The sequence below is a fragment of the Marmota flaviventris genome, chromosome 5, assembly GCF_047511675.1.
Source record: "Marmota flaviventris isolate mMarFla1 chromosome 5, mMarFla1.hap1, whole genome shotgun sequence".
Classification (NCBI taxonomy): Eukaryota; Metazoa; Chordata; class Mammalia; order Rodentia; family Sciuridae; genus Marmota; species Marmota flaviventris.
This window is the reverse complement of record NC_092502.1, coordinates 10,500,744-10,519,888: the sequence shown is the minus strand read 5'-3', so window position 1 is coordinate 10,519,888 and position 19,145 is coordinate 10,500,744. Positions and strand designations below refer to the sequence as shown.

General features: G+C 42.2%; 1 protein-coding gene across 7 annotated transcripts in view; it reads right to left on the bottom strand.

Moving 5' to 3' along the window:
- Fbxw11 (F-box and WD repeat domain containing 11) overlaps positions 1-19,145 on the bottom strand; it is a 121,788-nt gene that overhangs the window by 15,259 nt on the left and 87,384 nt on the right. For all 7 annotated transcript variants that reach the window (XM_071611991.1, XM_071611993.1, XM_027938601.2 and 4 more), the window contains 4 exons: positions 14,027-14,213; positions 13,170-13,260; positions 5,009-5,146; positions 1,533-1,651 (listed from right to left, as the gene is read on the bottom strand). In XM_071611991.1, coding sequence (XP_071468092.1) covers positions 1,533-1,651; positions 5,009-5,146; positions 13,170-13,260; positions 14,027-14,213 — 535 coding nt within the window. The remainder of the gene's footprint in view (positions 1-1,532; positions 1,652-5,008; positions 5,147-13,169; positions 13,261-14,026; positions 14,214-19,145) is intronic.

The window sequence follows — 19,145 nt, the reverse complement described above, 5'->3', positions numbered from 1 at the left end:
GAAACCACGGTGCTTCATCACTGACGGCCAGGGACAGGTTCTGAAGCTGAGCACAGGATCCACTGAACACACCTAAGCACATGCTAAAAGGGGGACCCCAGCTGCAATTTGTTTGCCAAGAAGTTCAGAGATGGTTTCAGAGAGGCAGCTAATTCTGGCTTTGCTCAGGTTTACTTGACACTCAGGTACCCAGGGATGGCGCGGCAGGCTCATGCCAGGGCCAAGATGGTCCCTAAAAGAAGCAGGCTTCCAGTGGGTCTGGGATGACAAGCGGGAGGAGGCTGCAGCTGAGCTAAGGTGCTTGCTGTCCTCTGGCAAGCCTCACTCTAGTCTCATCACTGACCACATCCACTGCTTCACTTCAGGGACAAAGCCAGGGTCTCCTGGTGGCTCCAGGCTTGAGACATGAGGTTCTTAGGAGCAGCCATTCCAAAAAAAGAGCTTTTCTGTAGCCCCAATCTTGTAAGATGACACCCCCACCCAGAACAGAGGAGAAAGACTAAATCCTCCAAGGCTGAGACGCCATCTGCGGAAGAAATCTCAGTCTGGAGGTGGTGAGCCAGGGAAAGGCCGACAGGTCCGCTGAGGACAGGAGACCAGAAAGCCTGAGAATCCAGGGTCAGGTGCCTGGACAGGTGCCTGCAATACCAGGGTCAGCCCAGAAGAAGGAGTACCTCTGCTCTCCAATCCCTCAAGCCCCTACAGTCCAGCTGGGGCTTTGCCGCACGTCCTCTCTCTGCTGGACACATCACTTCCCTTACCAAAGTCCACCAGGAGTGGAGAAGCCTGCTGGCCACATGGGGTGGGAAGGATCTCAGGAAGTCCCCTGCCCACTCCTCCACACCCAGCCAGCAGCCACTGCTTCACTGCTGCTCTGGGACAGGCCATGTCCACCTTTATTACTCTGTTCTGAGTAATCAAGTCTCCACCACAAGACTGCTGCCCACAGTCCTGACCAATGTACCTTTGAAGTTCAGAATGGAGGGACTGCGTGGTTCTGAGGAATTATATAACTTCTCTGGACTTGGCTTCCTAATATCTTTATTAAAATGAATACACTATCTACGGGCTTACCAAGGCTGATGTGAGAACTCAACAACACAACACACAGACACCTAGCACTCTCTGCTCTCAGATCTGACTTTCCCCAAGACCCTCAGAAGGATCTGAAAACTGACTCTGGTCCACCCCCCGACCCCTGGTACTTGCAGGTTGGCACCCACCCGTCTCCCAGAACAGCAGCCTTCCTCCTCTCTGTTCTGGACCACAGGCTCCAAGAGGAGAAGGCAGGCCTTGGGCCAGGCCACTCGTTTCCACAGGAAAGCACACTGCTGTCTCTATAACACTGGCAAGGGGAAGATGACACACATAAAAATGAGCTCTCCTGCCTACATGGCTCAGACTCATCGATATCAAACTTGGTTCTGATGAGTCCAAACATGGAAAGCATGTGTGCTGACCCAAGAAAACAGGAAGCCCGGGGCCTCCCCACAGAGAGAACACAGCTCTGCGCAATGAATCCAATCACTCACCTCACTGTGGAATCCGAAGAGCCAGTTACAATGACACGCTCGTCATACTGGAGACAGAGGACAGAGCCTGTGTGTCCTGTTAACACTTTCAAACATTCCAGGCTGGTTTTATCCCAAATCTATCGAGACAAGACCAACCATAAACAATGATTTAGCGGATAACATTTTTATAAATGCTGTTATACTTCGTGTTCTGAATCATAAAACACACCTGTGTTATGGTAAGAATGGTTAAATGGGTAGGAAATGACAAGAAAGAATATGGGAGGTACTAATTAACTTCCAGAATCAAAGTGCTATTTTGTTCAGTTTGTACTGATCTCATTAAAATTATCAGGTGAATTCTAAGAGAAATTTTTAAAATAAAATCTGTGGGTTGGTCTCGGTGGCACAAGCCTGTAATCCCAGTGGCTCAGGAGGCTGAGGCAGGAGGATTTCGAGTTCAAAGCCTAGCCTCAGCAAAAGCAAAGTGTTAAGCAACTCAATGAGACCCTGTCTCTAAAGAAAATACAAAATAGGGCTGGGGACATAGCTCAGTGGTTGAGTATCCCTGAGTTCAATCCCCAGTACCCCGCCCCCCAAAATTAAAAAAATAAAATAAAATCTGCAAAGAGTCTGCTCATCCTCTGGAAAACAATGTGACAACATCAATTAAGGCCCTTTACAAATGTACAGCCCCTACCTTATGTTTACAAAAATAAAAAATGAAAAGCTCAACATTTCAGAAAAATCCCAGGGTAAACTATAAAGAGGTCTTACTGAGAAGACACCATGCTTTATTACAGAGAATTAAACACTTAAAAATCTGAATAAAAATGGTCTACAGAGTGACATAATGACTACATATTTTTGCTAAAAAGATTAAAAGGAAATAAAATGTTAGAAATAGGCTTTTTATACTGAGTGTTGCTTCTCTCCTTTTACTGTCCACACAGTTTTGTCTTCTCCAGAATGTCCCCCAGCAGGAATTTACACCAGCCTTTTTTTTTCAGATTGCTTCTTTAACTCAGTAAGATGCATTAAAGGTTCCTCCATGTCCTTTCATGGCTTGATAAACCAATTTCTTTTTAGTGCCAAACATCCCTTTATCATCTGGTTGTATCACAGAGTATTTATCCATTCACCTACTGTTTCCAAGTCCTGGCAATTATGAACAAAGCTGCAATAAAAATCTGTGTGTGGGTTTCTGGGTGGACATAACTTTTCATCTCCTTTGCTGGATCCAATGGCAAGAGTACGTTTAATTTTGTAAGAACTGCCAAACTGCCCTCCAAAGCAGCTGTTCCATTTGACATTTCCACCAGAATGAACAATGGAGTTCCTGTTGCTCCACATCCTTGCTACCACTTGGTGTTGTCAGTGTTATGGATTTTAGCCATCTTACTGGACATGCTGCAGTAGCTCACTTTTTTTTTTTAATTAGTTATTCAAGACAATATAATGATCTTGACATATTTATTATACATTTGATTCAAATGGTGTATGAATTCTCATTTTTCCACGTGTACAGATTGCAGGATCACATTGGTTATACAGCCACGTATATATATACAGCAATACTAGTGTTGTTTTAATTTGCATTTTCTTGACAACAGGTGATATGGCACATATCTTTGCAAATGCTGGTCTGCCACCTGCCACCTGTAATGAGTTCTCTTTTTACAGTCTTTGCCCATTTTTAAAATGTGGTTGTATATTTTCTTATTGTCAAAAACAAGTCTAAAGTCATTTTTAAAAATTTTTTTTTTCAGTTGTAGGTGGATACAATACTTTTATTTTTATGTGGTGCTGAGGATCGAACCCAGTACCTCATGCATGCTAGGCGAGCATTCTATCACTGAGCCACAATCCTAGTCCCTGAAGTCTTTTTTTTTCCTAATTAAAAAGTTTTTTGCACATTTGAATAACACTCCTTCACCAGATATGTCTTTGACAAATCTTTTTCCCAGACTACGGCTTATTTTCTCCTGCTCTTGACAATGTATCTCACAGAGCAGAAATCTTTAATTCTAGGGACATCTATCTTATTAGTTTTTTCTTTTACAGACAGACAATGCTTCTGTTATTATATCTAAAATGTTATCACCAAACCCAGCACCATCTTACCATCTGAATCAGTAAGCCCACTCCCAGGTTTTACTCAGATAAACTGAAAACTTACATTTTCACAAAAACCTACATGCATGAACTTATAGTGGCTTTATTCACAATTATGAGAAACTGCAAATAATACAAATATCCTTCAACAACTAAATAGATAAACACACTGTGGTAACTACTCAGCAATAAAAAGGAATGAAGTACTACTAGCTGCACCAACACAGATAGTCTCCAGTACACTCAGCTAAGTATAAAGTCAGAATTAAAAGGATATACACTAGTTGGGCATAGTGGCACAAGCCTGTAATCCCAGTGGCTCAGGAGGCAGAGAAGAAGATTGTGAGTTCAAAGCCAGCCTCAGCAACTTAGCAAGGCGCTAAGCAACTCAGTGAGATCCTGTCTCTAAATAAAATACAAAATAGGGCTAGAGATAAGGCTCAGTGGTCAAGTGCCCCTGAGTTCAATCCCCAGTACCCACCCCCCCCCAAAAAAAAGAATACACACTACATGAATTGATTAAGAAAATATTCTGGAAAAGGCAAAAAATTGTAGAGATGGTAAAAAAGATCACTGGTTTCCAGGGCATGGGATGGGTGGGAAGAGGTAACTCTAAAAGAGCAGTGTGAAGGACTCTGAAGGAACAACCGAACTGTTAGGCACCTCTGTGGGTTTGCTTTCCGTCAAAAATAGCAAACTTGGGGCTGGGGCTGTAGCTCAGTGGTAGAGCGTTCATCTAGCATGTGTGAGGCACGGGGTTCGAGTCTCAGCACCACATAAAGATAAATAAAATAAAGGTCCATCAACAACTTAAAAAAAAAATCAAATATTAAAAAAAGGAGCAAACTTTATTGAATGAAAATTATACCAAGAAAGAAAAAAAAACTTAAAAAAAAAACCTCAACATTTTCTTAAATTTGAGGAAATAAGCTACAACATAAACCAAACTGCCAGATAAGGCCAATCAGACTAAACATGGAAAAATGATGCAGCTCATCTAGGACTGAAGAATGAGGGAAAACAATAGAAGCTGCTCATCACTTTCCATATTACTTGAGCCCTTCTCAGAAACTGTAAATGCAATGACCTTTACAGGAAAACCAGCTAGCAAAGTAACCTAGAGCCCTGGGACACTGGACACCCTCTATTTGCACCTGAACAGAGAATACAGAATCTGTGTGTACTCAGAGAACAAGGAGACAATCCAGGGTCACATCATTAGTCACAGGGAAATGCTCTTTAGAACCACACTGGGGTTACCAAGGTTGATTGGAACTGCTAAGACCCAATCTGAATAAATGGAAAGACGGTCACATCTAGTGTCTAACACATAATCACAATTCTAACAATAACACATACAAAATGCAGTAGTCATTCACCTTAATAGAATTATCTCGTAGGCCACTGATGATTTTCTCATCATCGTACTGTAAACAGTAGACACCTTTACTGTTTTCAGAGCGGCACTGAATCCTCTGCAAGTTGTGTCGTCCACACCGCCAGTTGGATTCTATAGTCTAGGGGGAAAGGAGGCAAGAGATGAGCTTGTGTGAATCAACTATTCTACTAGGTCTCAGAATCTGCTACTGCTTCCAGAAGTAGCATACCACCGATACCCCAATCCTGGTTTGCATAACTGTCTGTGGAGAGGACTCACACTCTTTTCCAAGTAAGACATTAGCCCAACAATGTTTTTTCTCAAACTTTCCCTGCCCATCTGGCAACTATCATAGGATTTCCAATGAGTTTTGGGTTAGGTCTGAAATGGCCTAGACAGAATTCAATATGTTTAAAGAATGTCATTTGTACCCAAAACACACAAATAAATAATAACTCATTGGGTCACTCCCTACTGCCAATTAAAATATTGGTCAAAAGACTGCTGGCATCATTAAGCATGCACTGACAATCTAGGTAGCCAACCAAAGCACCGTCTGGATCATTGAGAATAGACACTGTGCAACTAGTACACACCCAATCACAGAATTCTGTATTTCTTTACAAGTTGCCTTAGAGTGAGAATGGCACGTTTCAACCCAGAGTCTCATTCTTTCATCATTCAGCAACGTTTACTGAGATGTTTGTCTGTTCCAGGCACTGTGTTAGGAAGTGGGGATAAAAAGACCCAGGAAGCATCTGTGTTCAAAGCAGACCCAAGCCCACAGTGTATGGAACTGGACCGACAGTCCCACAGTCCCCCACCTACAGTGGTTTGACGTATGAAGCTTTGGCTTCATGGTGCCAAAGCAATACACATTCAGGAGAAACCGCATTCAGTAGAAACTGCACTTTGAATCCTGATCTTTTCCCTGGCTAGCCATTTGCAATGCTGGGCAATGTCAGCAAGTCACAACTCCCAGTCAGTCACCCAGCACAAGGGAAACAACCAAATCTCTGCAGTACAGTGTGCCACTAAGCTAGATGTTTTGTGGGTTAAGAATAAATGCATTTTCAGTTTACAGTGGGTTTATCAGGATGTTAACTCCACTGTAAATTGAGAAGCATCTATAGTTCAAATTAAGTTTATCTGGTTAAAGGATTGATGCAATCACCTTGGAAAGTTCTCATTAGTCCCCTTTTACAAACAAGAATACAACTTGACTCAGGTCACAGACTACTGACTATACTACCTGGAAATCCTGCCCAGTTCTTTCTGACTCAGCCCAGGCTTTTGCTACTAATGTATATCATGCCTCTCAAGAAAGATGGTCTGAGCTCTAGAGTCATAAGACCACCAACAATTCAAAAAGAACATCCACGCCAGGGCTGGAGATATAGCTCAGTTGATAGAATGCTTGCCTCTCATGCACAAGGTCCTGGGTTCAATCCCCAAACTCTTATGTGCTGCAGGACTTGAGGGAGACCACTGGCAAAACTCAATCACCTCTTTAATATCTATGAGGGATTTTTCTGGATCAAAAGATACAGTGTTTCTACTGAGAATAACCAAACTCTATGAGTTCTTGGTCCTTGAAATTAGGAGACAATAGGACTTCAATAACTGGTTACACCCAGTTTAGGATATAGTTTTAAGATTACATGAATAGCTACTTATCTTTGAGTAGCTAAAAACTTAATTACTTGCTTTGTTGAAGAAAGGAGGTAAATTTCATCGGTAGTTCCAGTGAGCACCTAAATGCTGGCTCTGCCAACACTGAATAACACATTTCTGCTTATTTTGAAGGCAATATGCTTCTCGACTCTTTGCAATGTTAAACTTCTCTGTATGCTTTGAGCAGGCTCTTGCTTTCCTAATTTTCTGCTGTGTGTTTCATACATAATCCCCCTCAGCACCCATAGAAATTGGTTCCACAATGCGCCACAGGTTCCAAAATCTGCAGATGCTCAACTCCTTCTGTAAAGTGGTGGAGAAGCACCTGTCACCTGTGCATATTCTTTATAGGCTTTAAATCAGCTCTAGGGACCTTGTAATCCCTGATGCAATGTGAATGCCATGTAAATGGTTGTTTTACTGTATTGTTTAGGGAATAATGACCAGAAATAAATATATGTACCTGCTCGATACAGACACAATTTATTTTCAAATATTTGTTATCTGCAGTTGACTGAACCTGTGGGCCTGGAATCCACACACTGGGAGGCTGATGGAGTTTGTAGCCAGTTTAATAATCACTCTGAAGTAGGAATTATTGTTTGCATTTTATAGAAAAGTAAATGCAGGGTTGAGATATTGATGCACATATACTTAAACGGAACTGTTCCCATCATTTGTGGCCCTGTGGCTTTGCAAGGGTCCTAGATACAGGATCCGTACAATAAAAGAACCCTCACTCACAGCCTTGAGGGAGGTCCTGACACCAGGATGCAGGAAGCACGATGGAAATGCCAGGAACAAGGACATAAGTATTTACTCAACTGCTACCAAGTCAGGACTTCTTAACCCAGATCATCTCTTGGAAGTCAGTAAAATGCCAGGCATATAAAACCACATTTCAAAGTCATTCACACCAACTCTTCCGTCTCTACCAAGACAGACAACAGGTAACAGGTCTCTGTCCATATAAGCAACTTTTTAAAAAGGGGTTCAGAATGTAGTTTCTTTGACTAAACTTAATGCTTGGAATCATTTAAAGAAATGTTGTTTCTTTCCATAGAGACTGAGCTACCTCGGCGTGCCAGCACTCCAGGAAAATGCTGAGAGAGGAGGCGAGGTGTGTTGACCCCAAGCCTTTTTCCTAGCCATCAACTCTGGCAAGGAGTTCCCATATGCAAGTGACACTCTCTGGGAACCACCAGAGTTGATATAGAATACATGACTCTATGTGAACCCAGAATATTACAAAGATGAATACACAACATGTCTTACATATATATCAGGTATTTTAAAATTCGTATCACTGTTCGTAGGTTTAAAGAATACACAACAGCTTATAACATCATTGCATCGGTAAGTAGCTTTCTTAGTCTGTATTTCAATGAAGAGAAAACACATTTACTATCTATCACATGAGAGTTTTGGGAAAAAACACAAAAATAAAAAAACGCCGGGCATGGTGGCACACACCTGTAATCCCAGCAGCTCGGGAGGCTGAGGCAGGAAGACTGTGAGTTCAAAGCCTGCCTCAGCAAAAGTGAGGCGCTAAGCAACTCAGTGAGACCTTGTCTCTAAAGAAAATACAAAATAGGACTGGGGATGGGGCTCAGTGGGTTGAGTGTCCCTGAGTTCAGTCCCCAATATTCCACCTGCAAAATAAAACAAACAAACCTTTTTTTCCACGTAAAAAGAAGGGGTAGGGGATCCTACAGGTTCTCCCACTACTCCAAGGTGTTTCCTAGAATTGGGTGACTTAGTCCCAATCTTTCACTGTACCTGAAGTCCTGAAGACACAATAGGGAGTACCAGGGAGAAGATCAAGGGTAAGGCCACACAGCCTGGGATGCTTCAGTCCCAGAGATGTTTGGACAGAGAGTACGACCCCCCTCCAACATTGAAGATGGAGTCACACCATCTACCCCACTGTAAACAAGAGCCAGAGGGCAGGACCTCTCTAAAGCTCTCCTAGACATCACCCTTTCATTCTAAGTTGAATCAAAGTCAAGGGGCCCAATTTCTGAAAAACTTATTTCTGAATTTTAAAATAAAAACTTTGCAAATGATCCTTGGTGGGCCATTTTAGGAAGTCCCGGTTAAAAAAAAACAAAACAAAACAAAAAAAAACCTGTTTTAGAATCCCAAGACAAGGGAGTCTAGCTGGCCACCCACACGAGCAGGCAGCGCTCCACTGACTGCCTGCCAGAGATACCACCAGGTCTCACAACCTCCACTCCAACTCGAATGCCTTCAAAACAGGTCTTTTTCAAAAAAACTAGACCTTGAAAACTGGCAGGCAGCCCACTGTGGTAGAAAATTCCCAGGTCAAGTAGCAGCTTTGGCAAAAATGACTCAGACGTCTAAGCAACAGTTTCCTCCTCTGTAAACACAGGAGTAGTAATAACCACTCCCTTGGAGTTATTGTTAGGATCGAGGAAGATTACATATGTGAAGTGCTTTTTAGAGTGCCTATTGAGAAAAAAAATGACCAAAAATAGCAGGCTGTAACAAATAAATAAATTATATATATATATATATATATATGTGTGTGTGTGTGTGTGTTTGTGTGTGTATATCTTCAACAAATTTCCAGGAGTTGTGTCTGGGTCTAGACTGGTATTCAATGGAAAGGGCTTCAGCATCCCAACCCAGCGGGCAGAGGGCAGGGGGCACGAGCTCAGCCTTCACGTGGAATTCAACTCAGGTTAACGCAGCCGCAGGAACCAGACCATACAGGTGTGCCTCTCTAATTATGTGGATACCTGGCATTTCACTTAGGCATCCTGTGGCATTGCTACCGTAGAGGAATACTTTGTGTCTTTGAGAACTTGTAAAATCCCCTTACCCGGCGAAAATTTTCAAAATACTGGGAAGGTAGCCATGATACACAGAATATACAGCGGCATTTAAATTGGCAATAGAGTGAAAACAGATGTCTGAGGATGGAGGAATAACATTATTTTTAGAAGCCTAAACACACTGGGTGGGTGGGCAATTTCAGAGTTTTCTGGTCAGGACAATGTTAATATCAAGTCTGCAAACCACAAAAAAGCGCCCCACTTTCCCCACGTCATGTGGCTTACTGAAAGGTGCGACCCGACATACCATCATTTTCCCCATGGTCTCCTTGCTAAGCAGAGCGCTTCAATACCTTCAATCCAGTGAGCAAGAGAGGCAAAGGGTCTATGGCATGAAGGAGTTTGTCACCACTCTGAAATGGCAGATGAGGAAAATCCAAGTGCAGGACAACAGAACTCTGACCAGTCTGTTGTAACATCTCTCTGTGGAGGGCCCTGAGCGGCATGGAGGAGGAGTGCAGGTGGCAGTTTTGACAATCTAAGGATGAAATTACATCACTACAGCAAAGTGCCCAGCAGTAAGCCACCATGAATAATAAAAGTGACTGCAGCGACCCCAGACAGTAAAGCAGGATGGTACCACTCTGAGCAGTGAGGCTGCGGTCTTCCGGGAACTCCCCGGCGCAGAGGCCCTGTAGACCCTCTCCGTGTGCCGCCAGAACACCAGGAGAGACGGACCTTCGCAGAAGCTAAGAATGTGTGCTCATGCTCTTCAGGCTGCATGCCTCACACCCTCATTTTCTAAACAACAGGAACCAGCCACACTCAGCTAGGTTGCCTACTTAATCCTTAAAATTTAGTCAAGTCCTGATGGGTCAACGCAGAAGGGCAAAGTTCAAGTGAACATTTCCTTCATGCTCATCAGAACCAAATCTGGGAATGGATGGATTACAGGAGCCAGCACATGAAGTAAGCTGTCAAGGTAAAGGAAGAAGGGGGGAGGGGGGGGGGTGCCGATGTTGTGAACTGGCAGCCTCAAAAAGCACCAGGGAAGAGACAGGAGACTGGAAGGTGTGGAGGGACATGAACATCCCCTGGGCGCTCCCAGTGGATTCACCTTTCTGCAATGTGCTAAAAGTCCTGTCAAGACTATCTTTCCCCAAATTGAACCCAAACAAGGCCACTTGATACACTATTTTTGTCACTACTCTTATCTTAACTCAGTCAAGGATGCCGAGTATTCACACACTTTGAGGAAGATGAGAAGACCAAGGTGAAACTCCGCAGGCATAAAACACATGCCTCTTTCTGTCTCACCTCTTGGGATTTCCCATTTGAAAATGTAACTGTAAATGCTAACAACTGTAAGCTTAATGCCCATCTCTTAACTATGCAGCAAATCCTAAAACTTCTTGTAATTTTAGTTTCCTTTTACAACAGACAGGAATAATGGTTTACACCTTGTTGTAAAAAATTAAAGCAATAATCTATATAAATCACCCAACATAATTCATGTTTTACTGCAAGGGCTCAAAGAGGGTATTTATCATTACTATAACCTACTTACTAGGGTTTCCGACCAGCTGTAAGGGCAACACCAGGCACTTGAGAGCTTCTTGTTTGTTTAATCCATATCTCTGAAAGAACTTTCTACCCTGGGCAGAATAAGGCATACTCCCCAAAAGAGGTGAACCCCTGATGTGAGATGATAAATATCAATCATGTCATTGCTGGCACTGGTTTCAGTAACCTATGTTACAAACACTGTGTGTGCAGGGCAGAAGAGCACAAGTGGGTCCCAGGCCCACTCCCTCCCCGGATGTAGGACCCAGAGCAAACTGCAGAACCTTTCTGAGCCCGATTCTTCAACTTTGAATAAGGACTGATTTACTTGTCAGGTTTTGTCCAGAATATTCAATTGAGAAATGGATTAGTAAGTGCAAAACAAAGTATCTGGCACAAGTACAGGCTCCATTAGTGGTACACTATTTTTGTCACTAGTGAATATAACAAAATATAAACATCACCCCTTATTCTGAGAGATTTTGCCCACAAGAATCTGGAGGAGACTCTTGCGGTCAACCAGTGGGTTTTCTCAAGCCCACTTTCAGAACCACTGGGAAGACCACTGAGATGCAGAGGTTCTTGCCCAAGAGGGTCTCCCCATGGCTCTGCTTCCTTCACGTCTGCCTCTGCTAACTTTAAAACATTACTGCAGCCTGAGGAAATGGGTGGCCATGAGTGTACACTGCCCATAATAACAGCAGTCATGAGAATTAAATAAAAGTACATAATCAATTCTTCAACCTGATCAAAAGTCTTCCAAAAGTTCCCAGATTTCCATATCATCCTTCTCTAAATAAATTACCTGATAAAATCATTCAAAGAAATTTGGTTAAATACTTGGCCCCACCCAAAAGAACGAGGTCAGGTATTTTCTAAGATGTGCACATAGCAACATCTCAGTACAGGCACACAGAGGGGAGAGACAGCAGCTCCCATGAAACGTGCACACAGTAACCAAAGATCCAAGTTAACACTAGGCTCACCCACCAACACTGCAGGGGTAACTGACTCCATGACCTGAACTGCCATCAGATCCAGTAACTCCCCAACATTATGATTTATCTAGCAGAAGTTTTCAATTATTTAACCCTCTTAAATTGTTACGTTTTAGGTCACTTTAGAGAGCAGAATACTCAAGACAAGAGCTCATATTTTAAATCATGATATTCCAGGCACACTCAGACTTACCATTAACCAAATGATTCCATTAGTTCACATCTGACTGATGGGGGGCGGGGACGACGACGACGACTCCAAAAGAGCACATGTTTCTCCATTAATGAATTTGGGCACAATAACTTTTATGTCTATCACCTGGGGGGAGGATTACTTCACATTTGGGAAACTGCGTGTAACTTTATGGGAGATACAATGCTGCCTAGTGCAGGCTCAATTTTTCTGCCAAGGAGGAAACAGTGAAGTAACCAGGACCGGCCAAGAACACATGGGAAAGAGTTAATGAGAAATGCCTGTGCATGTCTTTCCTGGTTCAAGGAAAAGGGCTAAATAATAAAACTGAACTAATTAGAACCCATGAACAATATCAAACATCTCTAATGTTTCTCATCAAGTTTACAGAGTTTTACTGGTCTGGTAAAGTTATACTTAAATCCAAAATGGTCCAGAAGCATAATTTGCTCTATAAAACTCAACTATTGCTTAGAATAATTTCTGAGTAATTTTTATGAAAAACTATGAATAATTTACAGAGGAAACTGAGAATGTACCATTTTTCCTTCTCAATAAACATAGCTCAAGAATGCAAAACTGCATTTACTGAAAAATCTGGGCCTTGGATTTTGGAAAATTTTATCAATTTAGAATAAAAATTGATTGTGAATTAAGGTCTTAATTAACTAGCAACCCTGCAGAAATATTTCAAAATTTAGAAAGTTAATTCTGTAAAAGGACATGATTTACTCTGAAGAACAACTGCAGGTTATACATTGTGACTTTTACTCCAAAAGCTCAGCTCTTAAAAAACAACAAAAACAACAACAAAACTTACCAGCTCCATGATTATGGAAGAAGACAACAACAACAACAAAAAATAATAATAAGGCAACACAAAACGTTGAGAACAGGATACAAAGAGCCCATAAAACAGATAAATCATAAAGTTACCTCTATATCCTGGATAATCTTTGGGTATAATGATCTGTAGAATGAATTGGGAGGGCCATCTGTGGGTCTGTTTTTAAACAGGTACTGATCCCTGGCAAATAAACACAAACAGAGGTTACAGTTCGCGCATATGGGTGAATTTTACTTAAACATGGTGTTATAAAGACATCCTATCTTTCATGTATTTTAACTTGCATTGAGCTTTACCAGTCAAAAGCCAGATTTCCGACAATAAAGTTTCCATGGTGGAGACCAGGTTGGCTATACCGACTTGGCCCTGGCCTTCTGATTTCTAGGACCAGCACACAATACCCAGCCTTTCATGCCCGAGAGTCTAGTAAGTGCTAATGTGGCTTTGTGATAAATCTAACTTCCTCCTGACCCTCCTCTAACCACCTTGTTCCTCTCTGAAGCTTTTCTGGGGGACAACTGGGCCAGGCCACTGACACAGAGAGGTGCAGATCTGCATTTAAGTTCACAGGTTTTCTTGGAAAAATGCTATCCCTATGCCTCCAATGTCCTCAACCGGAAGTCATAATAGCAAAATGGCATTTTCTCAGATTTTTTTCTTTATCCTACCTATCTCCTGGTAATGTTATCACTGCTTAAGAAAAAAAGCATACATAACTTTGAAAAACCAAATCACCCATCTGAGCTACAGAAAATGTCCTAATAGTTAACAAATAGAGGAAATACACATTTCAGGAGGAGAAATTCTAACAGCTTTAACTCTTTCCCCTTACTCCCCTTCTCTTCTCCCCTTCTTTAAAATTGGCCAACACACTTGCTCATAATTGCTTTTTAGAGTAATCAAGCTGACTCTATGTCAGAGCAACTTTTTTCAACTGGGTACTTACCACCCTCTTCTTTCTGAAAGTCCCTTCCATAGAGGGTCCGTGCGTACCATTCGCTCAATCAGCTTCTTCCAGAGCATTCCTTCTGAGATCACTCGCTGCCATTCTTTACAGACCAGCTCTGCTGCACACAGAGACCTGGCATCCAGGTAGGAAAGAATGTTTTCTGCTATGTGATCTAAGCCTTGCTCTACAAAACAAAAAAGGGAATGAAAGATGGGCAAGGAGATGGGACAGCACCAGACATCAACTCCTTAAAGATAAGAGAACTAAAGAAATCCTGACCCAGGTAAAGTAATATAAAAAGATCTACGGTATTCAGTGACCAAGTACATAAACACATGAAACGCACTTCTTTTGGGTTCTGATTTTTTTTTATTATAAAACAAATGATGGCCATTATTCTCTGTAAGAGCTAACAGTTCTATATTTGCAGATGTTCTGATAAAAAGACTTGTTTTTTTTGTTTCACATAACTTTTACAAAACCCCTGTGAGGTAATGACTCCCCAAATTTCAGATGAGATACAGAGAGGCAATGCGCTCAAGGCTTTATTCAGTGATGAAGCGAAGACTGGAACTTGGATTGCCTGCTCTGAAATTTGTGTCCACTCCCCCTACTCGTGGTCTCTCACAATAAATCATATCCTATCAAGCCATGTGAATCTCTGGGAGTTAAAGAGACTAAGGAGGTAGAACTAAGTACTCATCTTTTAAAAGTGGCAAATCAAGAGTTAAAGTCAGTTATGCTTAGATATAATTTTGTGCATCGTTTCGTTTCCCTCTTTAGATCACTTCTGTGACCAACACATTGGTAACACCCTCAAAGGCAACAGCTTGGGTGTTAGCAAACTGTAGAATCTTGGAGAGCCCTGGGTTCAAGAGGCCAAATAATGCCAAGGTCCCTGCACAGATGCTCACTCAAGATAAGGGCCTCTGCCTGACACTGACAACGGGAAGGGGATGACAATGGGCAGCACTGCTGCTACCTACACTCCTCCCCAAGTTCCTGGGACGTCCTCTGTACCATCAAGAAGCAAGCTGTCCCTCAGAGTATGTTGTGTAGGAATGAGAACACAAAACAGGCAGAAAGTTCCAACTTCAGCATCAGTATCAGGTGTACCGCTTACTAGTTCTAATGACATCAAACACACACTGAAATATCCCTGGGCCTGATTTTCTACCATATAGAGTGGTCCTCACCAGTCAGCTGGCCCTGCTCCAACTGCCTGTACAAATCAAATTGTAGAGACAAATCCTGAGAGATTTTAAAAACAAAGCACCTGATAAAGCTAATGTTTTTTCTCTTTTTCAAAATAAACAGAAACTGTATGGGTACAAAGGCTGAGCCAGCAGCTCTGTAACCATGTGGATATACTACTAAGATTAGTGCTAAAGACAGGGCATTGGTGAATGAGTGTCCTCTTCTGTATAATATAGGGGCAATAATCTTTGCTTTATTTTGGAAATATCACAATGAAATGGTGCATAAGTAGTGCTTTATGAACTAAGGGTCCCTTCAACTCTCAGAAAGACTAAGGTTACACTGCTGATTGTGGTTTCTAGGTCTTTCTTACATACGAATTCTCCAACCTGAGACTGGACCTAATGCCCAAGCATTGGGTTAATGAGGAAGACTGCACTGGGGCCACTGTCCTTTTTCATGCTTATCACTGTTCAAAGACTGAACTGCCCCCAGCTGACAGTCACATCATAGCAGACTCCTGTGATGGCAGCAAGTTAAAATAAAATCCTCGGCCTCTCCCCTAAAGCATCTATTGAAACAACGCCCCTAATGCTGTATTTGCACAGGCAGTTGGGAGCAGAGAAGGCTTCATGTCGCAATTCTATTTTATTCTTACCACAACGCACCCTTAAAGCCCTATCTGATCCATCCATTTTCATCTCTAGAACTAATTTCATCATTCTGAAGAATGGGTATTATGCACCAGATATGCAGGTGGGCAAATGAATCTTTATCTCAAGTCTAGACTAACAGGTTAAACGGGTCAGAACCAAGGACAGCACCCAATGACCGTAACAATTTCCCTCCAGGTCATCACTAATGTCTCCATTAACACTCAAGGGTACCAAGGCTGAGCCAGCAGCTCTGTAACCATGTGGATATACTGCGTCCAGCCCTCAGTCTCCTCCTCAGTCCTCAGGGACATCTGGAGACACGCCCATCGTTCTTCGGACCTGTGTTCTAGTCTGGTGACCTTCCCGGAAAGGACGAGGTGAGCTTGGTGATACTTACTATGTTTGCAGCCTTTCATTTGCAAGTTGGCACCAGCTATTCTGTGTTCCTTTTTAACATTATAGAAAATAATGACAAAACATATTTAGGGATTTAAAAGCAAAAACTTTTAAATCCTTAAATACCACCCCCAAGAGATCCCGCTCTTAACATTCTGCAGGCACCCCTCTAGGCTGGCACAGCCCTGCGTAATCTTTTCAGATGCTGTTTCACGTTTGAAATTAAGAATTCTGGCAGAAAATAACATCAATTTTTAAAGCTAATACCCCCAAATATACCTTCTCCAATTCCTAAAATCAGGAACCCTGCTCCCCCAGCACCTATGGGTCTGTCGTGCAGACTTCCAACACAGTGGCACCACTTGCACAGGGCACGCCGTCCCCAGGAGCTCTGCAGGCTGGTTTTCAGTTAGTTCCCAAAGTGCCTCAGTTCTGAATCACAACCAGAGGTGTGTGGCTCTCCTGGCCAACAAGGTGTTTAGGTCTCCTGGTTCCCAGGGTTCCTAAATCCATTCACGTCTTTTTTGACTACAATTTTCCTATCCTTCCTTGTTTTAAAGCCATTGTTCTTATTGGGAAAACAAAAAAAGTTAAATGACACTGAAAATGTGTCACTCTTACATGATTCCAACCATTCTTTATAACTTTCCTGTAAATGATTGATAATTTTGTTTTCAACTCCTTTGGATTACACATTTTGGCTAGTTTTACATTATTTGGGATTTGGTCTTCTTGATACCACGCTCAAAGATCCAGGCCACCTTTTAGGAAGCTCCATTATCACATGTACCTTTCTTTTGCATTCTATGTTTAATTAAAATCACAGGTATCTCTACATCACTATGGCTGACAAAATTACTCATCAGAATTTCAAATTTCAGAGTATTTCAGCCCTGTTTAACCCTATTTTCTTTTAGAGTCTCTAGCCAAAGGCTTACTGACTTCTAGTTCTTCTTTGAACTTTTCTAGCTCTGGAGTACTTATCTATCTTCCTTTTCTAGTTTCTAAAAATGGTTATTAGAACATATTGTTTGTAAAGTTTATCTTACTTCTACATCACTAACCAGATCCTCCTGATCAGTTATAAACACACCCCTAACCAATTCCTCTATTGAATCCTCTGCTGGAAAATGAAAACAACAGCAAGACAAGAATGATTCAGGAAATTGCTTTGTCTAGTCTCACTGGATGCAATGCCGGCATCATCTGTGTGTGAACTGGGAAAGTAGCATCCAGATCTTCCACTTGAACTGGAGGGTCAGTGTCTGTGACCATGAGTGGTGGAGCCTATGTGACTGTGTCTAAATCACTGACGGTTACTGACCTTTTTTTTTTTTTTTTTAAAGTAGTGATGGACCCTCTTTTATTCATTTATTTATATATGGTACGGAGACTTAAATGTGTGAGGCCAAGAGCTCTTCCACTGAGTCATGATCCCAGCCCCTACGGTTACTGATTTTTAAAACTACAGCAACAAAACCACATCCCCATGTCCCCCAGATCTTCTGCTTATTCAATCAGAATCTCCAGATGACAAGGCCCAAGAAACTATTTTTTTAAGTAAGAAGTGACACCAACTAACTCTGACATGCTGAGAACTACAAGTTTATAGCAATGACATCTTTTAGTCCTCTTTGACCACCAACCCCCATACAACTCAACTCTGAATGCTAACAAGTAAGCCATCAATGACTTCTTTACACAAATAAATGCCTTATTAACGCAAAATTTTCTCCTTTCAAACACCATCAGTCCAATGAAAGGACATCTCAGTGATATAATGGGGTCAGATTAGCTTCCTTTGGTTAATACTTTAAATCCTCTTCATCCTTCTGGAGGCAGCATGTTTGAGTCCTGTGGAAAATGCATTGGCTGTCAAGTCAGATAACCTGGAGAGTCAGAGCCTGTGACCATGAGTGGCGCAGCCCGTGTGACGGGTCTAGACCATTGACAGTTGAATCTTGATTTTGTCCACTGCTAATTGAGTTACCTTAAGCAAATCCATTTTCTCTTTTGGATCTCATGCTGTTTAAACATAGAAATATTAAGTGCCTGAAATAGATTGTCTCAAATAATCTGCACAAGAATCCTCCATGATAGAACTCGCAGTAGCTTCAGTCTACAGGGAAGGAATTTCCCAACCTTGCTTGGAAGCTTAGTAAGACAACAAACAACAAGAAACAGACACACAATAAATGCCTTTGTTCTCCTTCCTTCCCCAAATCCCCTTAGCTAATATCGATGATCAAGAATGCTGAGTATTATTCTTCCATTTTATTTACTGAAGAGAAGTATATCTCTTCTAGAACAAATCTACCTGCTTCTCTTATCTTGGCATAAATCTCATGTCCCCTGAACGTTCTGTGAAGAGTAAAAATGACACTCGCTGTCGTGGACATGCATATGAAAGCAGCCATCACAGGTGTCAGACAGACTTGGGCTGTTCTAGTTTGAAGTCCACTGAGGACAAATGGGTCACTGAATAAGGTGGTGTCTTTGCCTGGCCTAAAAAGTGCTCTGAGGTGTTAAAACTAAGCATTTCCCTAACCACCTATGTCTGGCTCCCATTGCTCTCTCATGCCCAGCCTCCCATCTCCCACCACCGCCTGCTTCCTGAGGCCTCCTGAGGACACATGCCAGCCTCAGAAGGCGAGGCCCAAGCACTGCACACACGCTGCAGACGAGCGCTTCTGGTGCCAATCACAGCACCACAGCAAAGTCTGGAAATTTCCCAATAATAAATTAATTAAAACAATTAAAAGGCCCAAATTTCCAAGCCCAGTGTGTAGTAAATACTCTACACCGCAAGGCACCACAGATGTGCCACGTCGGCTCAATGCCTTCACTGCAGCCAGCTTCGCCTCTGC